This window comes from Clupea harengus, chromosome 3, assembly GCF_900700415.2.
Source record: "Clupea harengus chromosome 3, Ch_v2.0.2, whole genome shotgun sequence".
NCBI classification, from domain to species: domain Eukaryota; kingdom Metazoa; phylum Chordata; class Actinopteri; order Clupeiformes; family Clupeidae; genus Clupea; species Clupea harengus.
Genome location: NC_045154.1, coordinates 21301908 through 21317063, shown reverse-complemented (window position 1 = coordinate 21317063; position 15156 = coordinate 21301908). Strand labels below are relative to the sequence as shown.

General features: G+C 46.4%; 1 protein-coding gene across 1 annotated transcript in view; it reads right to left on the bottom strand.

Annotated features, from left to right (window-relative positions):
• The window catches only part of srpk2 (SRSF protein kinase 2), a 54602-nt gene that overhangs the window by 1599 nt on the left and 37847 nt on the right, over positions 1–15156 (bottom strand). The window contains exons 3-17 of the mRNA XM_042707429.1: positions 14472–14620; positions 13178–13286; positions 12337–12424; positions 12114–12201; positions 11827–11933; positions 11321–11486; positions 10194–10219; positions 9176–9557; positions 6597–6826; positions 5801–6530; positions 4948–5048; positions 4439–4546; positions 4110–4179; positions 1273–1365; positions 643–735 (exon numbers count right to left, since the gene is read on the bottom strand). Coding sequence (XP_042563363.1) covers positions 643–735; positions 1273–1365; positions 4110–4179; positions 4439–4546; positions 4948–5048; positions 5801–6530; positions 6597–6826; positions 9176–9557; positions 10194–10219; positions 11321–11486; positions 11827–11933; positions 12114–12201; positions 12337–12424; positions 13178–13286; positions 14472–14620 — 2540 coding nt within the window. The remainder of the gene's footprint in view (positions 1–642; positions 736–1272; positions 1366–4109; positions 4180–4438; positions 4547–4947; positions 5049–5800; positions 6531–6596; positions 6827–9175; positions 9558–10193; positions 10220–11320; positions 11487–11826; positions 11934–12113; positions 12202–12336; positions 12425–13177; positions 13287–14471; positions 14621–15156) is intronic.

Here is a 15156-nt window from a genome sequence, read left to right as displayed (position 1 = left end):
TTCGTAGGTTTTAACATTTGTATTTTGATCAAAGCATTGTGTTTCTGACAAACAACATGGATGGTAGAGAGAGAGGGAGAGGTATACAAAGCGACAAAAACACAGTGGAATTGAAGAGAGAAGACCTGTTCAGTCTGGTTACCTTGGTTACCTGAGCCTGATGAAGGGTGACATCCTGTCACAGAGATACAGAGACTAACCACAGGCAGGATGGAATTGCATGTACACACCCTCTCTCTCACTCTCTCTCGCTCTCTCTCTCACTCTCTCGCTCTATCCTTCACAAGCGCTCGCTCACTCTCTTTCCCACTCTCTTTCACACACTAGATAAGAGCTAATTACTTAAAGTACATGCCCAGAATTGGAGACCCAGAGACAAAGGATTGTTGTATATCAAGAGTTGGTGAGGGAGTGTCTTAACAGAACACAAAGATGGAAAAATAAAGAAACGCAATCAAAGATACAATCAAACATAACCAGAAACAAACAAACAGAAAAAAAATCACTATGGGTTCCTTGACAGATCAGCATTTACGGACGAGGGTGAGCTTCTACCCTCTAATATTCCCCCATGTTTTGAGCAAGGTTTGTGTGGGTGGATTCTGCCTTCTGTGGCCTTCATTAAAGCCACGGTGCTGTTACCTTTCTTGGAGAAGAACTCGCGGCTGTATTTCCCGGCGGCGACCACCTTACGTGGGACCTTCCCCAGAAGCTCCATGATCAGAGCGATGTGATCTGACCCCCGTGGCACCCAAGACATACACACAATGCACACACATACACGCACCCACACACACACACACACACGCGTGCGCACACACACGTGCACAGACACAAACACACAACAGCAGAACAGGTACACCTACATCAGTACAGCATGCACACAAACACGCACAGGAGCTGGTTGGGACCACAGAATACACGGCCACTGCATACTGGAACAGACAGACTGAATCAGCGCCAAATCTTTTGGGCCTGACATAGGCCATAGACCTGCCACACACCTGCCAGTATTTTTATACTCATTAGAAAATTCTATTCTGAATCACCTATGATTGCCTTGGATTCAATTAGTTTTGAAAGGATGCTTCCCAGTAACATCCTTGTGCTGCTTCCAACTTGGACTTAACTCCTAGTCTGGCCATGTTTATGTTGCTGATTGTCTGCTCCTTTGGAGCTTATCTGTTCTGCAGTCTGCCCATCTGTCTGTTGGGGTGTGCAGCTGGACATGCCTGTCTGTGGCCCCACCAGTCTCTTCCCAGCGCTAGCTACCTCTTCGGTTGAAGAACTCGCGGGAATATTTTCCAGAGAGTGCAAATTGTCGCGGAATAACGCCCAGCAGCTCAATGATGTGGGCTATATGGTCTACAGAGGAGAAGAAGGACAGAAGGAGACAGGAGCAGAAGAGAAGGAAATGACCAAGGAGGGAGGAGAGCAAGAATAGCCAAAGGGAGGGGAGACCAACCGGGAGGGAAAAGGGAGGGAGGGGAGACCAACCGGGAAGGAAGGAGGGAGGAGGGGCGGGGGGGGGGATCAAATTAGGAGGCAAAGGTAGAGGGAGGATATTAAGGATCAACAAGGTAGGTAGGGTTGGGGGGAGGAGAAAAAGAGAAAATGTGTTAGTAAAGCCCCACTGCGGGGTAGAAACAGTGTAAGGAGTGGAGAGATGAGAGGAACTTCTTAAGTCCATCACTCTTGGGGCTGGATTGAATACATCTTTGAGAGCGTTCAGAAAGGTCAGCTGTGTGTAAAACCTACAACACAGCTTCTCATTGGTCCTGTTTTTTTGCACTGCCTCAATCTCATGTCACTGATGATACAGACTGTATTATTATTATTATTATTAATAATAATAATAATACAGATTAATTCATTAAAGAATGATCTCTCTATTTTCAGTAAATCACACCCTATGCATTTTTTATTTTTTTAGCACTGGGCATCAAATTCATGAGTATCAATGCAGCATATCCGTGACCAGTACAGAAATGTTGAAGTTAGTCGTAAATAGAAGAAAGCAGATGTTTGTACTTTAATCCAGCTGTGAAAGTCTTAAATGGGAGACATTTTATGGAATGCGAGACAATGACCAATGAAAAGCATTGGAAGATGAAAGCTATGAGTTAGATGAAGAGTGAATTGGAGAAAGGGAGAGAGAGAGAGAGAGAGAGAGAGAAAAAGGGAGAAAGGGAGAGAGAGAGAGAGAGAGAAAGTGAGCGTGAGAGCAAGGGTATGGATGAGAGAAGCTGGCAATTGAGAAGAAGTGAGCCGTTGGATGAATGAGGGGAGAGTGAAGGAAAGAAAATCTTATAACAGGGGTGGTGAGACAGGTAGTGAGATGGGGAGTGAGATGAGGGGTGAGACGGATGGTTCTCACGCGTGGCAGAGTGAGCTAAGGTGGTGAAAGTGGGACGGCAGGAAAAGCAGGGGGGAAGGTGAGCAGGTTTGATCAGTCTCAAGAACAGGTTTAATGTTTGGGGTTGAACATGGGAGAGGAGGAAAATATGGGTGAGAGGATCACGAAGGGAAGAGGGAGCTAGAAACATCTTGGCTTAAAGAATGAAGTATAGATGGTGAACATGTTGCCCTAAAAACTACTGGGGCTACCCTGAAACAAGTCCTTTACAAATGCACATTCAGTTATTAATAGCTAAAGTATAAAGTGTACACATTGGAAAATGCAAACAAATCATTTATCAAAAGATCATCACTGTTGCGTAAAGATCTACTGTGTGAACAAAATGTGTGAATAAATAGGCACAAATGTAGTGTTTAATACTAGTGTATGTAGGGAAGTGTGTGTGTGGGTGGGGGTGTGGGTGTGTATGTGAGATACTGGTTATTACAGCTTTTTCTGACTGCTTAAGCACTATCTTTGAAACTGTAGGCCATTTCTGCATAGCTCACTTACACACTAACCACAAAACCTTACACCAAACCAGCAAAACATTATACATCTATTGCAAAAGCAAACAATTCTTGCAAGACACTTCAAACTAAAACTAGTTTTTATGCCAATCCAGTCCACATAAACCATCATATGAATAAGCACACTAAGCACCAACTACACACTGATAGTAGAAATGAACAACGCCTGCAGCTTCTGCTTTGTCTGTGTGCAATACTTAACAGCTTGCAATAAAGTTTACTGTAAACACACATATCACACACACCAGTATCCAAATGTGTACATGTGTATTCCGCATATAAAACGCTATCAATAAGCGGGAAAAGTTTATTGTGCAGTAGAAGAAAAAAAAAGAAAATTGGCTAAATCTCACTCTCTTTGTAGGTCTGGCCATAAGACAGTGGATATTGCTCTATATTACCAGCAGGATTACAGCACTTATGGCAATTTAACAGTTCTCATCTCAAAATATCCATGCGATACCTGCAACAGTGGAGCGGCTCAGGTTTGGTGAACCTGTTGCCCAGCCTCTTTAATGCTTATCTTATGGCTGACAACATGGCCAACCACAGTTACTCTGATTTCATCAGTTACTCTTTCTTCCTCATCCTCCTCTTTCTCCTCCTCGTCCTCATCCTCCTCTTTCTCCTCCTCGTCCTCCTTTAGTTCTACCCCTCCTCCCAATACTGGCCTCCATTGTAATCCAAACCTGATGTTTTCCTGTGGCCTGATCATAGTGCTCAAGCCCTATTTATCTAAAGGGGGTTTTAACACGTGTCAGTGTGGAAAGGCGATTGGCAAAATAGTGTAGCAATGAGGAGGCCCATGTTTACACTTGAGTAAACTGTAAACAACTGAGTTATTGCAGTGAGTGTAAAGCAGTGAGTTGTGTGTACAGTTTAACAAAAAAGTGTGTTATAAAAGAGAATGTGCAATCAGTTTCGGCACACTCTTGGCAGTAAATGTATTATCTACAAGTATAAATGGTTTCAGAGATAGTGCTTCAGGAATCACTGTTATTGTTCAAACAATCAGGAAAAAGAAACTGTCATGTGCTTGTGTGTTCCTTCGCGTGGTTGCTACTTATCAGCATCTATCTGCCCATGTAGCTATTTATATTTGCATCTTTAAATTATATTGGGCTTCTGTGTAAAAGGGCTTGTTTACTCTGCTTTCACGTTTTGTAAGAGTAGAGACTCACCCTCATCCCGGGAGTAGTCCTCCCCTGAGTGAGGTTCAAACAAGTAGTCTCCGGTGGCCAGCTCGAACGCCTGCAGCAGAGAGGATGGAGGACAGACATTTACATTTACATTTACATTTAGTCATTTGGCAGAAGCTTTTGTCCAAAGCGACGTACAAGGGAGAGAACAGTCAAGCTAAGAGCAATAAAAAACATGGTGTAACAATAAATACTACTTTACATAAGAATTAGAAAAACGACCTAGAAAGGAAAAAGACAGCATGACCTATGATTGGCTGATCTGAGTGACTGGCACAGCAATGGGGCCAATGGGGCGCTTGTATTCTCACCATGCAGGCGGTGCTCCAGATGTCTGCTGGATTGCTGTAGCCAGCCCCGATCAACACCTCGATGGAGCGGTACTGCCGTGTCTGGATGTCCTCTGTGAAATGCTTGTGCTTTGAGAGGGAGACAAGACAGGAGATTGGCTTATAGTCATTCTCCATGCATATTCCCCCTTACATAATGCTTCAGGGCATAGGGGACATGATTCATCACTGTCTGCTTTGTAAATACAACCCCCCCCCCCACACACACACACACACACACACACACACACACACACACACAGACACATGCACTGACACATGCACTCTGTACCACTTGTACACTGTAGGCATTCACAATAGAATTACAATGTTTATTAATAGAATTATAATAGAATAGAAAAATAATAGTGTCGGTATAGTTCAGGCACTCTTATGTATTTGACATACATTATCACACTCTTTCTCTCTCCCTTACACACACACACACACACACACTCTCTACAACCACTTCCCCCCTGTCCCTCTCTTACCACCCAGCAGGCGTTGCCCAGGTCAGCAATCTTGACTCTCAGTATGTCTGCGTTGCGCGGGTCCAGCGGATTCACCAGCAGATCGGCTGCTCGAACTTTAGCTGCCAAAGCCAAAGGTACACACCATTACTGAGGGCCAAATGGTTCAGTCGCCACTTCACCATAATGAACGCTGCTTTGGGACTACATTTCCCACAATGAATTGCATTACAATACATGAACATCTTGCCTTCAATAAATTCAGTTTGTTTGGTTAAATTGAACTGTGCAATGATCCTTCTAGGGCCATGCCTGCATTCTGCCAAGGCCTTTTCAAGCTAATTTAGAGTGGCAGCTGCCTGCAACATGAGCAGTTAGCTGCTGTCTCGTCAATTGACAAATAATTACTCTCCTTTCAAAACAATTTCCCTCATATTCCATCAATATATACTACAGTATATTCCCTCCACATTCTCTTTCCTTGTCTCTGCATCACAAACCCATTCGAGTCGCATATCCAACTAAGCTCAAGTCGGTTCGTCCAACCTGAAACCTAAGCTCTTCTGAAGCTGCCACAAGTAAAATGAGCCTTTCCACCACTAATCCCTCCAAGATCACCACCTGCTGCACCCACCATGCAAAACACAGATTCCAGATGAAAAAGCCCTACACAGGCTATACAATCCAGTAAAGCAACAACAACGGTGTAAGATGATTGTAAATAAATGGCATACATTGTATGGACACATCCATTTATATAAAATCATTGTTTTGGTGAAGAGTTCTGGTGCACTAAAGCCACACATCCTGGGTGTTACCCACTTCTCCATGATGGTGTAAAAGTGCGTTCGGGGGATAGGTCACGTGGCGGTACCTTTGGGTGTGTCTCCGGTGCTGGAGGATGAGACGGTGCGGCTGCGGTCGCCGCTGGGGGTGAGGGGGGCCTGCTGCAGCTGCTGCTGCCCCTGCGAGAGCTCCGGATGGGGGTCCAGGGGCAGTTCGGGGAAGCGCGGGGAGGTGGTGCGGTGGCGCCCCCCGTTGGTCAGGCCGAGGTTCTCGCCGTTGAAGAGCTCGTAGGAGGCCTCGGAGGCGTCGCGGTCGGTGGTGCTGATCTCGGACTCCACCAGCGGACACAGCAGAGTTGTGACAGGGGCCATCACGCCCAGGCCCACGGCCAGCTCCTTCACGGCCAGCACCACGTGGCCGTTGGCCTTGGATGAGTCCTGGATGTTGGTGCTGATGGCTGTGGTGGTGCTGGTAGCTGTGGTGGTGTTGTTCCTGTGGTGCTCTTCTTCCTCTTCGTCCTCATCGTCCTCATCTTCCTCCTCCTCCTCTTCATCGTCATCATCGTCGTCGTCCTCCTCATCTTCATCATCATCTTCCTCCTCACCACCTCCCTCTTTCTCCTGTCCGCTGGACTCCTTCTCCTCCTCCACCTCCTTCTCCTGTTCAGCACACGGTAGAAGTAGAGCTTTGCAGTCCTCTTTCTTTGGGGATTCTTTCTCCAGCTTGGGCTCTTGGTTTTGCTCCTCCTCCTTATTGTCCTCCTCCTTCTCTCTCTCCTGCTCTCTTTCATGCTCTCCCTCCTCCTTCTGCTCCTCTTTGTTTTTGTTCTCTTTCTCCTCTACGTCTCTCTGTCCCCCCTCTTCTCCCTCTTCCTTGTCCTCGTCCTCCTCCTTCTCATCATCCTCCTCCTCCTCCTCCTCCTCCTTCTCCTCCTCCTCCTCCTTCCGCTCCTCGCCCTGTTCCGGTTTCTTCTGCTCCCCTGTTTCCCCTTCTGACTTGGGGTTGTTGGGGCTGCGACTCTTTCTCCCTCTGGGCTGCTCCTCCACCTCCCCCTCCTCCGTGCTGGGGGGGATCTCTACCGTGTCTTTCCCCACGCGCTCTGGGAGAGCGGCACCTGAGAGAGTAGGCAGAAGAGAAAGTGAGAGTTGGGAAACCGTGGAGACAGTGAAATGTGTTGCATAAATCCCATCCCACAAAAATCAAGGTAAAAAAAACAAAAAACAGTTAATGCCAGAGTGAGAGAGAAGCTACAGACATGGCTGTAACTGCAGCTTGTTTGGGGCTTAGATGAGCAGTGAGAAAGAGAGGGAGAGAGAGAGAGAAATGGAGAAAGGGAATGAATGAATGAATGAATGAATGAATGAATGGATGAATGAATGAATGAATGAATGAATGAATGAATGAATGAATGAATGAAGCACAGGGAATGGAAGAGATGTCCAATCAATTGGGTGCAGTACTACTCAGAGACTCACGCATAGCTCTGACCCTATTCCCTGTGTGTGTGTGTGTTTGCCCATGTATATTTGTGTTTACATATGATGGAACTGGAAAATAGCTATTCTACTGTTGTTCTGTATCATTTGTATCTTTAACATATATTGATGTTTCCTGCTCTGATTGGCTGTTGCATGGTGGTTATTGTGTGAGCATATAAATGCTCATATAGGGGACTGATGGAACTGGAAATATTGCTATTCTGTTGTTGTAAGACATTAACTCCTTATGTTGTATCTGCAACTCATTTTGGATGTGTACTCTCTGTTTCACTGAGACCTGAACAAGTGACTTGTGAACCCTCCCCCCCCCCAGATAGGCTCCTTCCTGCTAAGACCCTTTGTGCCATAGTATCACCCCCTCCCCCCATAGGTGAACCCCTCACCCCGCTGTCTCCCCTTCCTCTCACCTAAAGGGTGTGGTCATCCCCTCTTCTATTGTATTCTACCTGACTGAAATGTATAAATGCCTACACATTCTGCTATCAGGTAGGCCTTGCTCTGAGCACCAAGCTGAGAGGGGGTCTCCACGCTGAAAATAAACTACAGAAACCTGACTTCAACTCTCCGGTCCCTTCTTCAAACTTAAGCGTGCTTACAGAGATTCCATCACATATGTGTGTGTGTGTGTGTGTGTGTGTTTGCCCATGTATATTTGTGTTTACATATGTATGTGTGTGTGTGTTTGCCCATGTATATTTGTGTTTACATATGTGTGTGTGTGTGTGTTTGCCCATGTATATTTGTGTTTACATATGTGTGTGTGTGTTTGGCCATGTATATTTGTGTTTACATATGTACTGTATGTACAGTATGTGCGGTGTTTGCCCATGTATATTTGTGTTTACATTTGTATGTCTGTGTGTGTTTGCCCATGTATATTTGTGTTTACATATGTATGTGTGTGTGTGTTTGCCCATGTATATTTGTGTTTACATATGTATGTATGTGTGTGTGTTTACCCATGTATATTTGTGTTTACATATGTATGTGTGTGTGTGTTTGCCCATGTATATTTGTGTTTACATATGTATGTGTGTGTGTGTTTGTCCATGTATATTTGTGTTTACATATGTATGTGTGTGTGTTGGAGACCCATGATGTTGGAGACCAGCCCAAATGCGAGCAGATCTTGTCTCATTGATCTGCAGCCTGACTCTCTCTCTCCCTCCCTCCCTCTCTCTCCCTCTCTCCCTCCCTCTCCTTCGTCATGAGCGCTGTGTTGCCATAATGAGTGACTACAATAAGAATATGTAATGGCCTTCTTCTGCAGGCTTCTCTGTGCTGCGATGCTGCTGCTGACCCAGTTGTGCTGCTGAAAAACTCCCCTCTCCTCACTGTCAGGAAGTTTTAACGAAGATGGTGCAGGGATGCACATAATTACCAAAACAGAAGGGGGAAGAGGAACCTGTTTTTGAAAGAGTAGGACCAATGTGATGGATCCAAGGAGGAACGGGGAAACAGGACAAGGGAAAACAGTTGCTTCCATGGCAACCCTGCTTTTTCTAATGGGGGGAAAAAACAGCATGTGCGTGTAATGCTTTGCTGAATGGGTATTTGTGCCTGTTGTTGGTGAGGATCAGTAGCATTGCTTGGCTTCCCATGGGTGATAGGAGGATTCTGTGAGGGATTTTCTGGTTTGGATGAGCAAGATAAACAGAAACATACTCATGTGAAAGCAAACGCTCCGAAAGTCTCTCTCAAACACACTCAAACACACACACACACACACACACACACACACACACACACACACACACACACACACACACAAACACACACACACACACACACACGTAGCACTAGCCGTACTTGAGAAGGTAGCTTTTGCCTTATGAAACACATACCTGCTTTACAATAAATAGAGAGAGAAACTACAGCACTGTCTGTCACATTCACACACACACACTCACACCCACACACACACACACACACACACACACCAGGCATCTCCCAGTGGCACTCACAGGTGTGGTTGGTGAGTCGCACAGGCCTCTCCCTCTCTCCCTCGCCCTCATCCTCTTCGTCGGCATCGTCGTCGTCATCGTCGTCGTCGTCCGTGTCGGCCGGTGCGATGGCAGGCCCGGGGGCTGGATTGGGATTGCCGCGCGGGTGCGGGTGCTTGGGGGGATGGGGGTTGGGGTTGGGGCTGGAGTTGGCGTCGGTGTTGGTGTCAGTGTCGGCGTCTGCGTCGGCATCGGCGTCAGGGTCCTCGTCGTCGTTCTCCCTCTGCTTCTCGGCCTCGCGCTCCAGGGCCTCGATCTCCAGCATGCGGCGCTCCAGCAGCTCAGCCTGCCGTTTCTGCTTCTTCTTTAGCTTCTTCTTCTTGTTCTTGGAGATCTTGCCAACCTGTGGCATCACACACACACACACAGTCAAAGGTGCACACACACACACACACACACACACACACACACACACACACACACATAAACATATACAGACGATGAAAAACAACAGATCCCTTTCAAGTCCAAATAAAAGACAATCACATGAATGAAAACCGGGAAGTCTAAGACTAAGTCTGTGACTTCTACATTTTGAACATGATACAATTTTATCACCAATTTTTTTGGTGTTGTGATGTACTGTATAGTTCTGATATATCTTGAATCAATCTTCAATTTTTTTTATTACTTGAAATGAAATATACTGATGAATGACTGTGTTCTTGAATCTTAACTCAAAATTGTGATTTAATCAGATTCTGATTTTATCTGATTCTGTCCATGGTCTTTCCCAGCGCTAAGGCACATGTGATTCTCACTAAACCAGATCTCTCAGAAGATCTTGAACACATGCTGCTTTTAACAGTTCTGCTGTTCTTCAGGCCACCATGTCAAGTGATTTTAAAAGGCCCGTAAACACAGTTAAATAAATTGGTCAGAGTGTTGATGTTTGTATGTGTGAATATAGGAAAAACAGAACTGGTCTCTTCAGACAGCTAGTATACTGTAAAAGAAGTTAGGGCTTACTTACACTTACCTGTCTGAGCTGAGGTGCTGTGCTGACTAAGAGTGAGAGAGACGGAGAGAAAAGAGAGAGAGATGGGGAGAGAAAAGAGAGTTAAAGAAAGTCACCAAGTCAAATATCTAAAAGACTCAGAGAGCACATATGCATTTGTGGGGAGCATCTTCAAAGCAGCTCTTGCTTTATTAATAAACCCCTAAATGGCCAGCGCTGGCTGAAACAAGCGTGAGAAACACTGCACTTAGATCCGCTTAAACACACGCCATACGGATCTTTAGTTCCCGGAGTTTCTTCGTCAAGTTGAAAGAAGGATTTAATGAAACTAATGCGAGACAGCCCTGCGCCTCTGTCCTAGATCCATATTAATAGGCCATGTCTATTTTTGATGCCTGGGCCCATATCTCCTACATAATGGAGGGCTGCTGACTCCACGCTGCCAGCTGCTGCCTGTAGGTCCTGCTCATGACGGGGGGGACCCAGAGCCAGTGGGGCTGGAGACCATGAAGCACTGTGAGGGACTACTGGACACGATGGCTGGAGTGCTTCAAATCAAACGCCCTTGAAGTCTAATGCACTCACTCTGGATGCGAGAGCACTTCACGAGAGAGAGAGAGAGTGGGGAAGCTGATAGTTCTAGTGAAAAAGGGGGACTGTGTGAGATGCGTCATCATGATCTATCAAAGATAACACCCGACCAGACGAGCTTAGATACTGGGGTATCAACATGGCCAAGCTTAGATACTGGGGTATCAACATGGCCAAGCTTAGATATTGGGGTTTCAACATGGCCAAGCTTAGATACTGGGGTATCAACATGGCCAAGCTTAGATACTGGGGTTTCAACATGGCAAAGCTTAGATACTGGGGTTTCAACATGGCCAAGCTTAGATACTGGGGTTTCAACATGGCCAAGCTTAGATACTGGGGTATCAACATGGCCGAGCTTAGATACTGGGGTATCAACATGGCCAAGCTTAGATACTGGGGTTTCAACATGGCCAAGCTTAGATACTGGGGTTTCAACATGGCCGAGCTTAGATACTGGGGTTTCAACATGGCCGCAACCTATGTGGGTGCTAAGATGAATGGGTGTGAGGAGGTGGAGGAGAGAGGTGGAGGACAGAGGTGGAGGAATGCATCACCTGCGGAGCCCGAGGGAGGGGGAGCGCCAGCCTTCTGCCACTCCGTGGCCTCCACAGCCATCCGGCGTACGAAGGCATCGTCCACACAGAGCAGGATGTTCTCTGGCTTAATGTCCGTGTGGATGATCTTACACTTGCTGTGGAGGTAGTCCAGGCCTGCGAGAACCTGGAGGAAGCACATTGAGACAGAAAAACACCATCAGAAGCACATTGAGACAGAAAAAACAAACACTAGAAAAATGGTTTCCTTGGGTGGGTGCTTTACATCATGCTGTCTATCTTAAGGACATTTAGCTAACTTACAAGGAGTTGGTTATTTGTCCAAAAATGTCTAATATTTTATGTTATGTTATCCCAGCCTTTTTTGGTGTTTTTCTTCATTTTGGGGAACTAAAATGGCTCATCTGAGCACCCTCAACCCCAAACCACTTTGGTATGATGGACTTAGATAAACTGAGAGATTCAGAGAGCGAAAGAAATGGGTATTTTTGAAGTGTGTGTGCTACCTGTTTGATAATACTCTTGACACAGGGCAGCGGCAGGCCTTGGTAGTTCGACTTAATAATCCACTTCAGTAGATGATGTCCCAGCACTTCAAACACCATACACACATCTGACACATCTGAGTTAAGGAACACAATCAGTGCATAAGCACACACACACACACACACACACACACACACACACACACACACACATCCAATAAGAGCTGCAGCGCTAAGCAACATCAAACAAACACCTAACATCCAAAATACTTGTGCACTGATGTGTGTGACACTCTTTAGAAGGATACGAATTCCATTGATTCCCGAGATCTTGAAGTCGTCGATAAGCTGCACTACCATGTCCTTGTTAGGGTCAGCGGGGTCACTATCTCGAACCTGTCAAGACAAACAAAGGCGAGGCAGGAAGAGACATTCATTTGAAATGCATTCTAGAAATGCTTTGGGAACAAATAGCGCTGAAGACAGTCACGCACTTCTGTGGACACATTGTGGAATGTTGGTGACACTCACACATCTCAGAAGTTTTATCTCATCCAGGGCTGTTTCTGTGTAGTGCTGCGCACTCTTCACCACCTTCATGGCCACAAAGCGCTTCCCCCTGAGAGAAGACACACACACACACGCACGCACACACACACACACACACACACACACACACACACACACACACACACACACACACACACACACACACACACACACAAACACACACACACACACACACAGGCGCGCACACACACACACACACACAGGCGCGCACACACACACACACACACAGGCAGGGCATGAAATCACCCTGGAGTGGCATGGCGAGTCCCTGTGTGATAGGAGACATATGGGACTTTTGGCTGCCGCTCTCAACCACATGGTGGACAGTATAAGAGGCCTCCAGCTACAATGGCAGTACACACAACCACACACACACACTGCCCACAAACCCTCAGGACATCACACACACTGCAACAACACACACACCATCTCAAATCACTTTTCTGTCAAACATGTCAGGATTCCATCTGAAGAATCAAATTGAAAACAAATGCAATGCCCTCCACACATCCAAAGAACTGCTTCATTGCATAAGTATGTCGTCCTGTGATGTTGTTGTCACGATGACTACTAGCACAATTTGTTATAGTGGTGGAAAATTCCATGAGGATTTCCATGCAGATTCTCGTTTAGCCAAGGCTGAAGGGGGACGTGTGGAGGGAGGAAATGTGAGCCCGGGACACCGATACTGCGCCCGGAATGAGTGTGTGTGTGCCGGAGTGTGTGTGTCGGGTGCCGGGTGTTGTGTGCCACGGTATTGCCGTGGATCTTGTGTGCTGCCGGCGCTGCCATGGTTACTCACTGGATGTCCCAGCACAGCCAGACGGTGGAGAAGTGTCCCCAGCCCAGCTTGCGGATCACATGGTACCTTCCGTTAAACAGATCCCCGATCTTCACCGGGTGGTACCCTCCTGAGAGAGCGGAGAGAACATAAAGGACGATGAGATTGCTCTTGCAGACTGAGGCGAACAAAGAGATTAGACTAACCTCAGATTAAAGGAAGAGGAAAAAAAGAAACGCAGAAACAATCATATTGAAAAGCATTAGCAGAAAACTAGTAGTCAGTTTGAAATACAGAAATGACCCCTGGGCGCAGAAAAGAAGACACACCCATGTGTGGAGCGAGAGGTGAAAATGAGGACAGACGAGAGAAAGGAAAGGGAGGAGGAAAGGGGGGCAGCACAATGACTGACAGAGCCACAGACTGAGAGATGGAGAGAGGGAGCGAGAGAGAGAGAGATGGAGAGAGAGAAAGCAGAGTAAGCTGGCCGGAGGAGCTTCTTAATGAGTCCCTCAGTGACACCTTCATTTTGGACAGCATGTGTGAGCTAAAACACGGCAGAGGGAGGGATAGAGAAGAGAAAGACAGAGAGAGAGAAGAGAAAGACAGAGAGAGATAGAGAGAAAAAGAGAGAGAGAGAAAGAGGACGAGATACATAGTATTTACAATGAAGAAGGAACACACAGAAGGATAGAGAAAGCCAGAGGGGCCAGACTGAGGGATATGAAAAGATGATGAGGGAATTACAGATGGGGGGGTGTATGAAAGAGAGAGGGAGAAAGAGACAGAGAGAGAGAGAGAGAGAGGGAAGGAAGGAGAGAGGAGAAGACAGTGATTTGATGTTGTTTCTTTCAGACTACAAGGCTCCTGCTCTGACTGCTCTTGCACACAGCCTACTCCCTCTGCACCAGCGCTCCAACCTTGAACCACGCCGCCAGACCTATAAAACCCACACCACTGCTGAATTTCATTACAATAGAGGGAGACAGTAACCCACAGAGAAAAAAAGAGGGATTGAGATGAAGGAATAAAACAAAAAAGAGTGAAGACATTCTGACTGGATTTCCCTTCTTTCCCGCAGATGAGGATACAGGCTTCACAAGTGCGTGACAACTCAAGGGTAACAGTCAGGAGATGACAAAGCCAAGAAAACCAAGGGGTTGGGTGAAACAGTGAGTTAAGGAGACAGAGAAAGAGACAGAGTTGAAGAGCAAGACAGACAGATATAAGAGGGAGGTGGCAATAAAAGAGAGATGGCAGGTTAAGAGACAGACAGATTACGAGAGAGAGAAGGACAAGGGACAAGGGAACTGACCTTTGCAGTAGTCGGCGGGGTCCTCCTGTTCCTCATCGTCTGAGCCCAGGATCTCCTCCTCTGGCTCCGGAGGGGGCACTGGCTCAGGAGGGGGAGGTGGGGGTGGTGGGGGAGGAGGTGCCGACGGGACTTTCTGCTGGGTCTCAGGCCTGGAGAGAGGGAAGAGAGAGAGAGAGAGAGAGGGAAGAGAGAGACAGGGAAACATTAGGATGTGAAGACTTACCTCCATTTCTCTGCTATCAGAGGCAGTCCTCTGGTACTAAAGGATGATTTCCTGTCCCCATTACTGCTGATGGCTGGCACTGAAAACTCATGTATTTCGCTACTATATTTGGAGACATCTTGTTGTAAAAGAGGTTCATTTTTACAGGGTTTCATGTCCACTCCACAAAATGACAAAGTGGCTAAAAAGAACGACAGGCATGTTTATCTCTCCTTCACATGACCGTGTAGCCTCCCATTCAGAATTAATTAAGAGATGTTTCTAAAAGTCGCTATCTACAATTATTTTTATTTTAAAATCTTTCGACTCAGTATGCTTAGTATGCTCTAATGGTCATTTCACATACATGAAACATGCTAATAACAGGGTTTAATCGTGGCCTCACGACTAGCAGCAGAATTAGTATGAAATGAAAACTGAGATGAAGACATATCCATGCAAACGCCTCAGCTATAAACACCA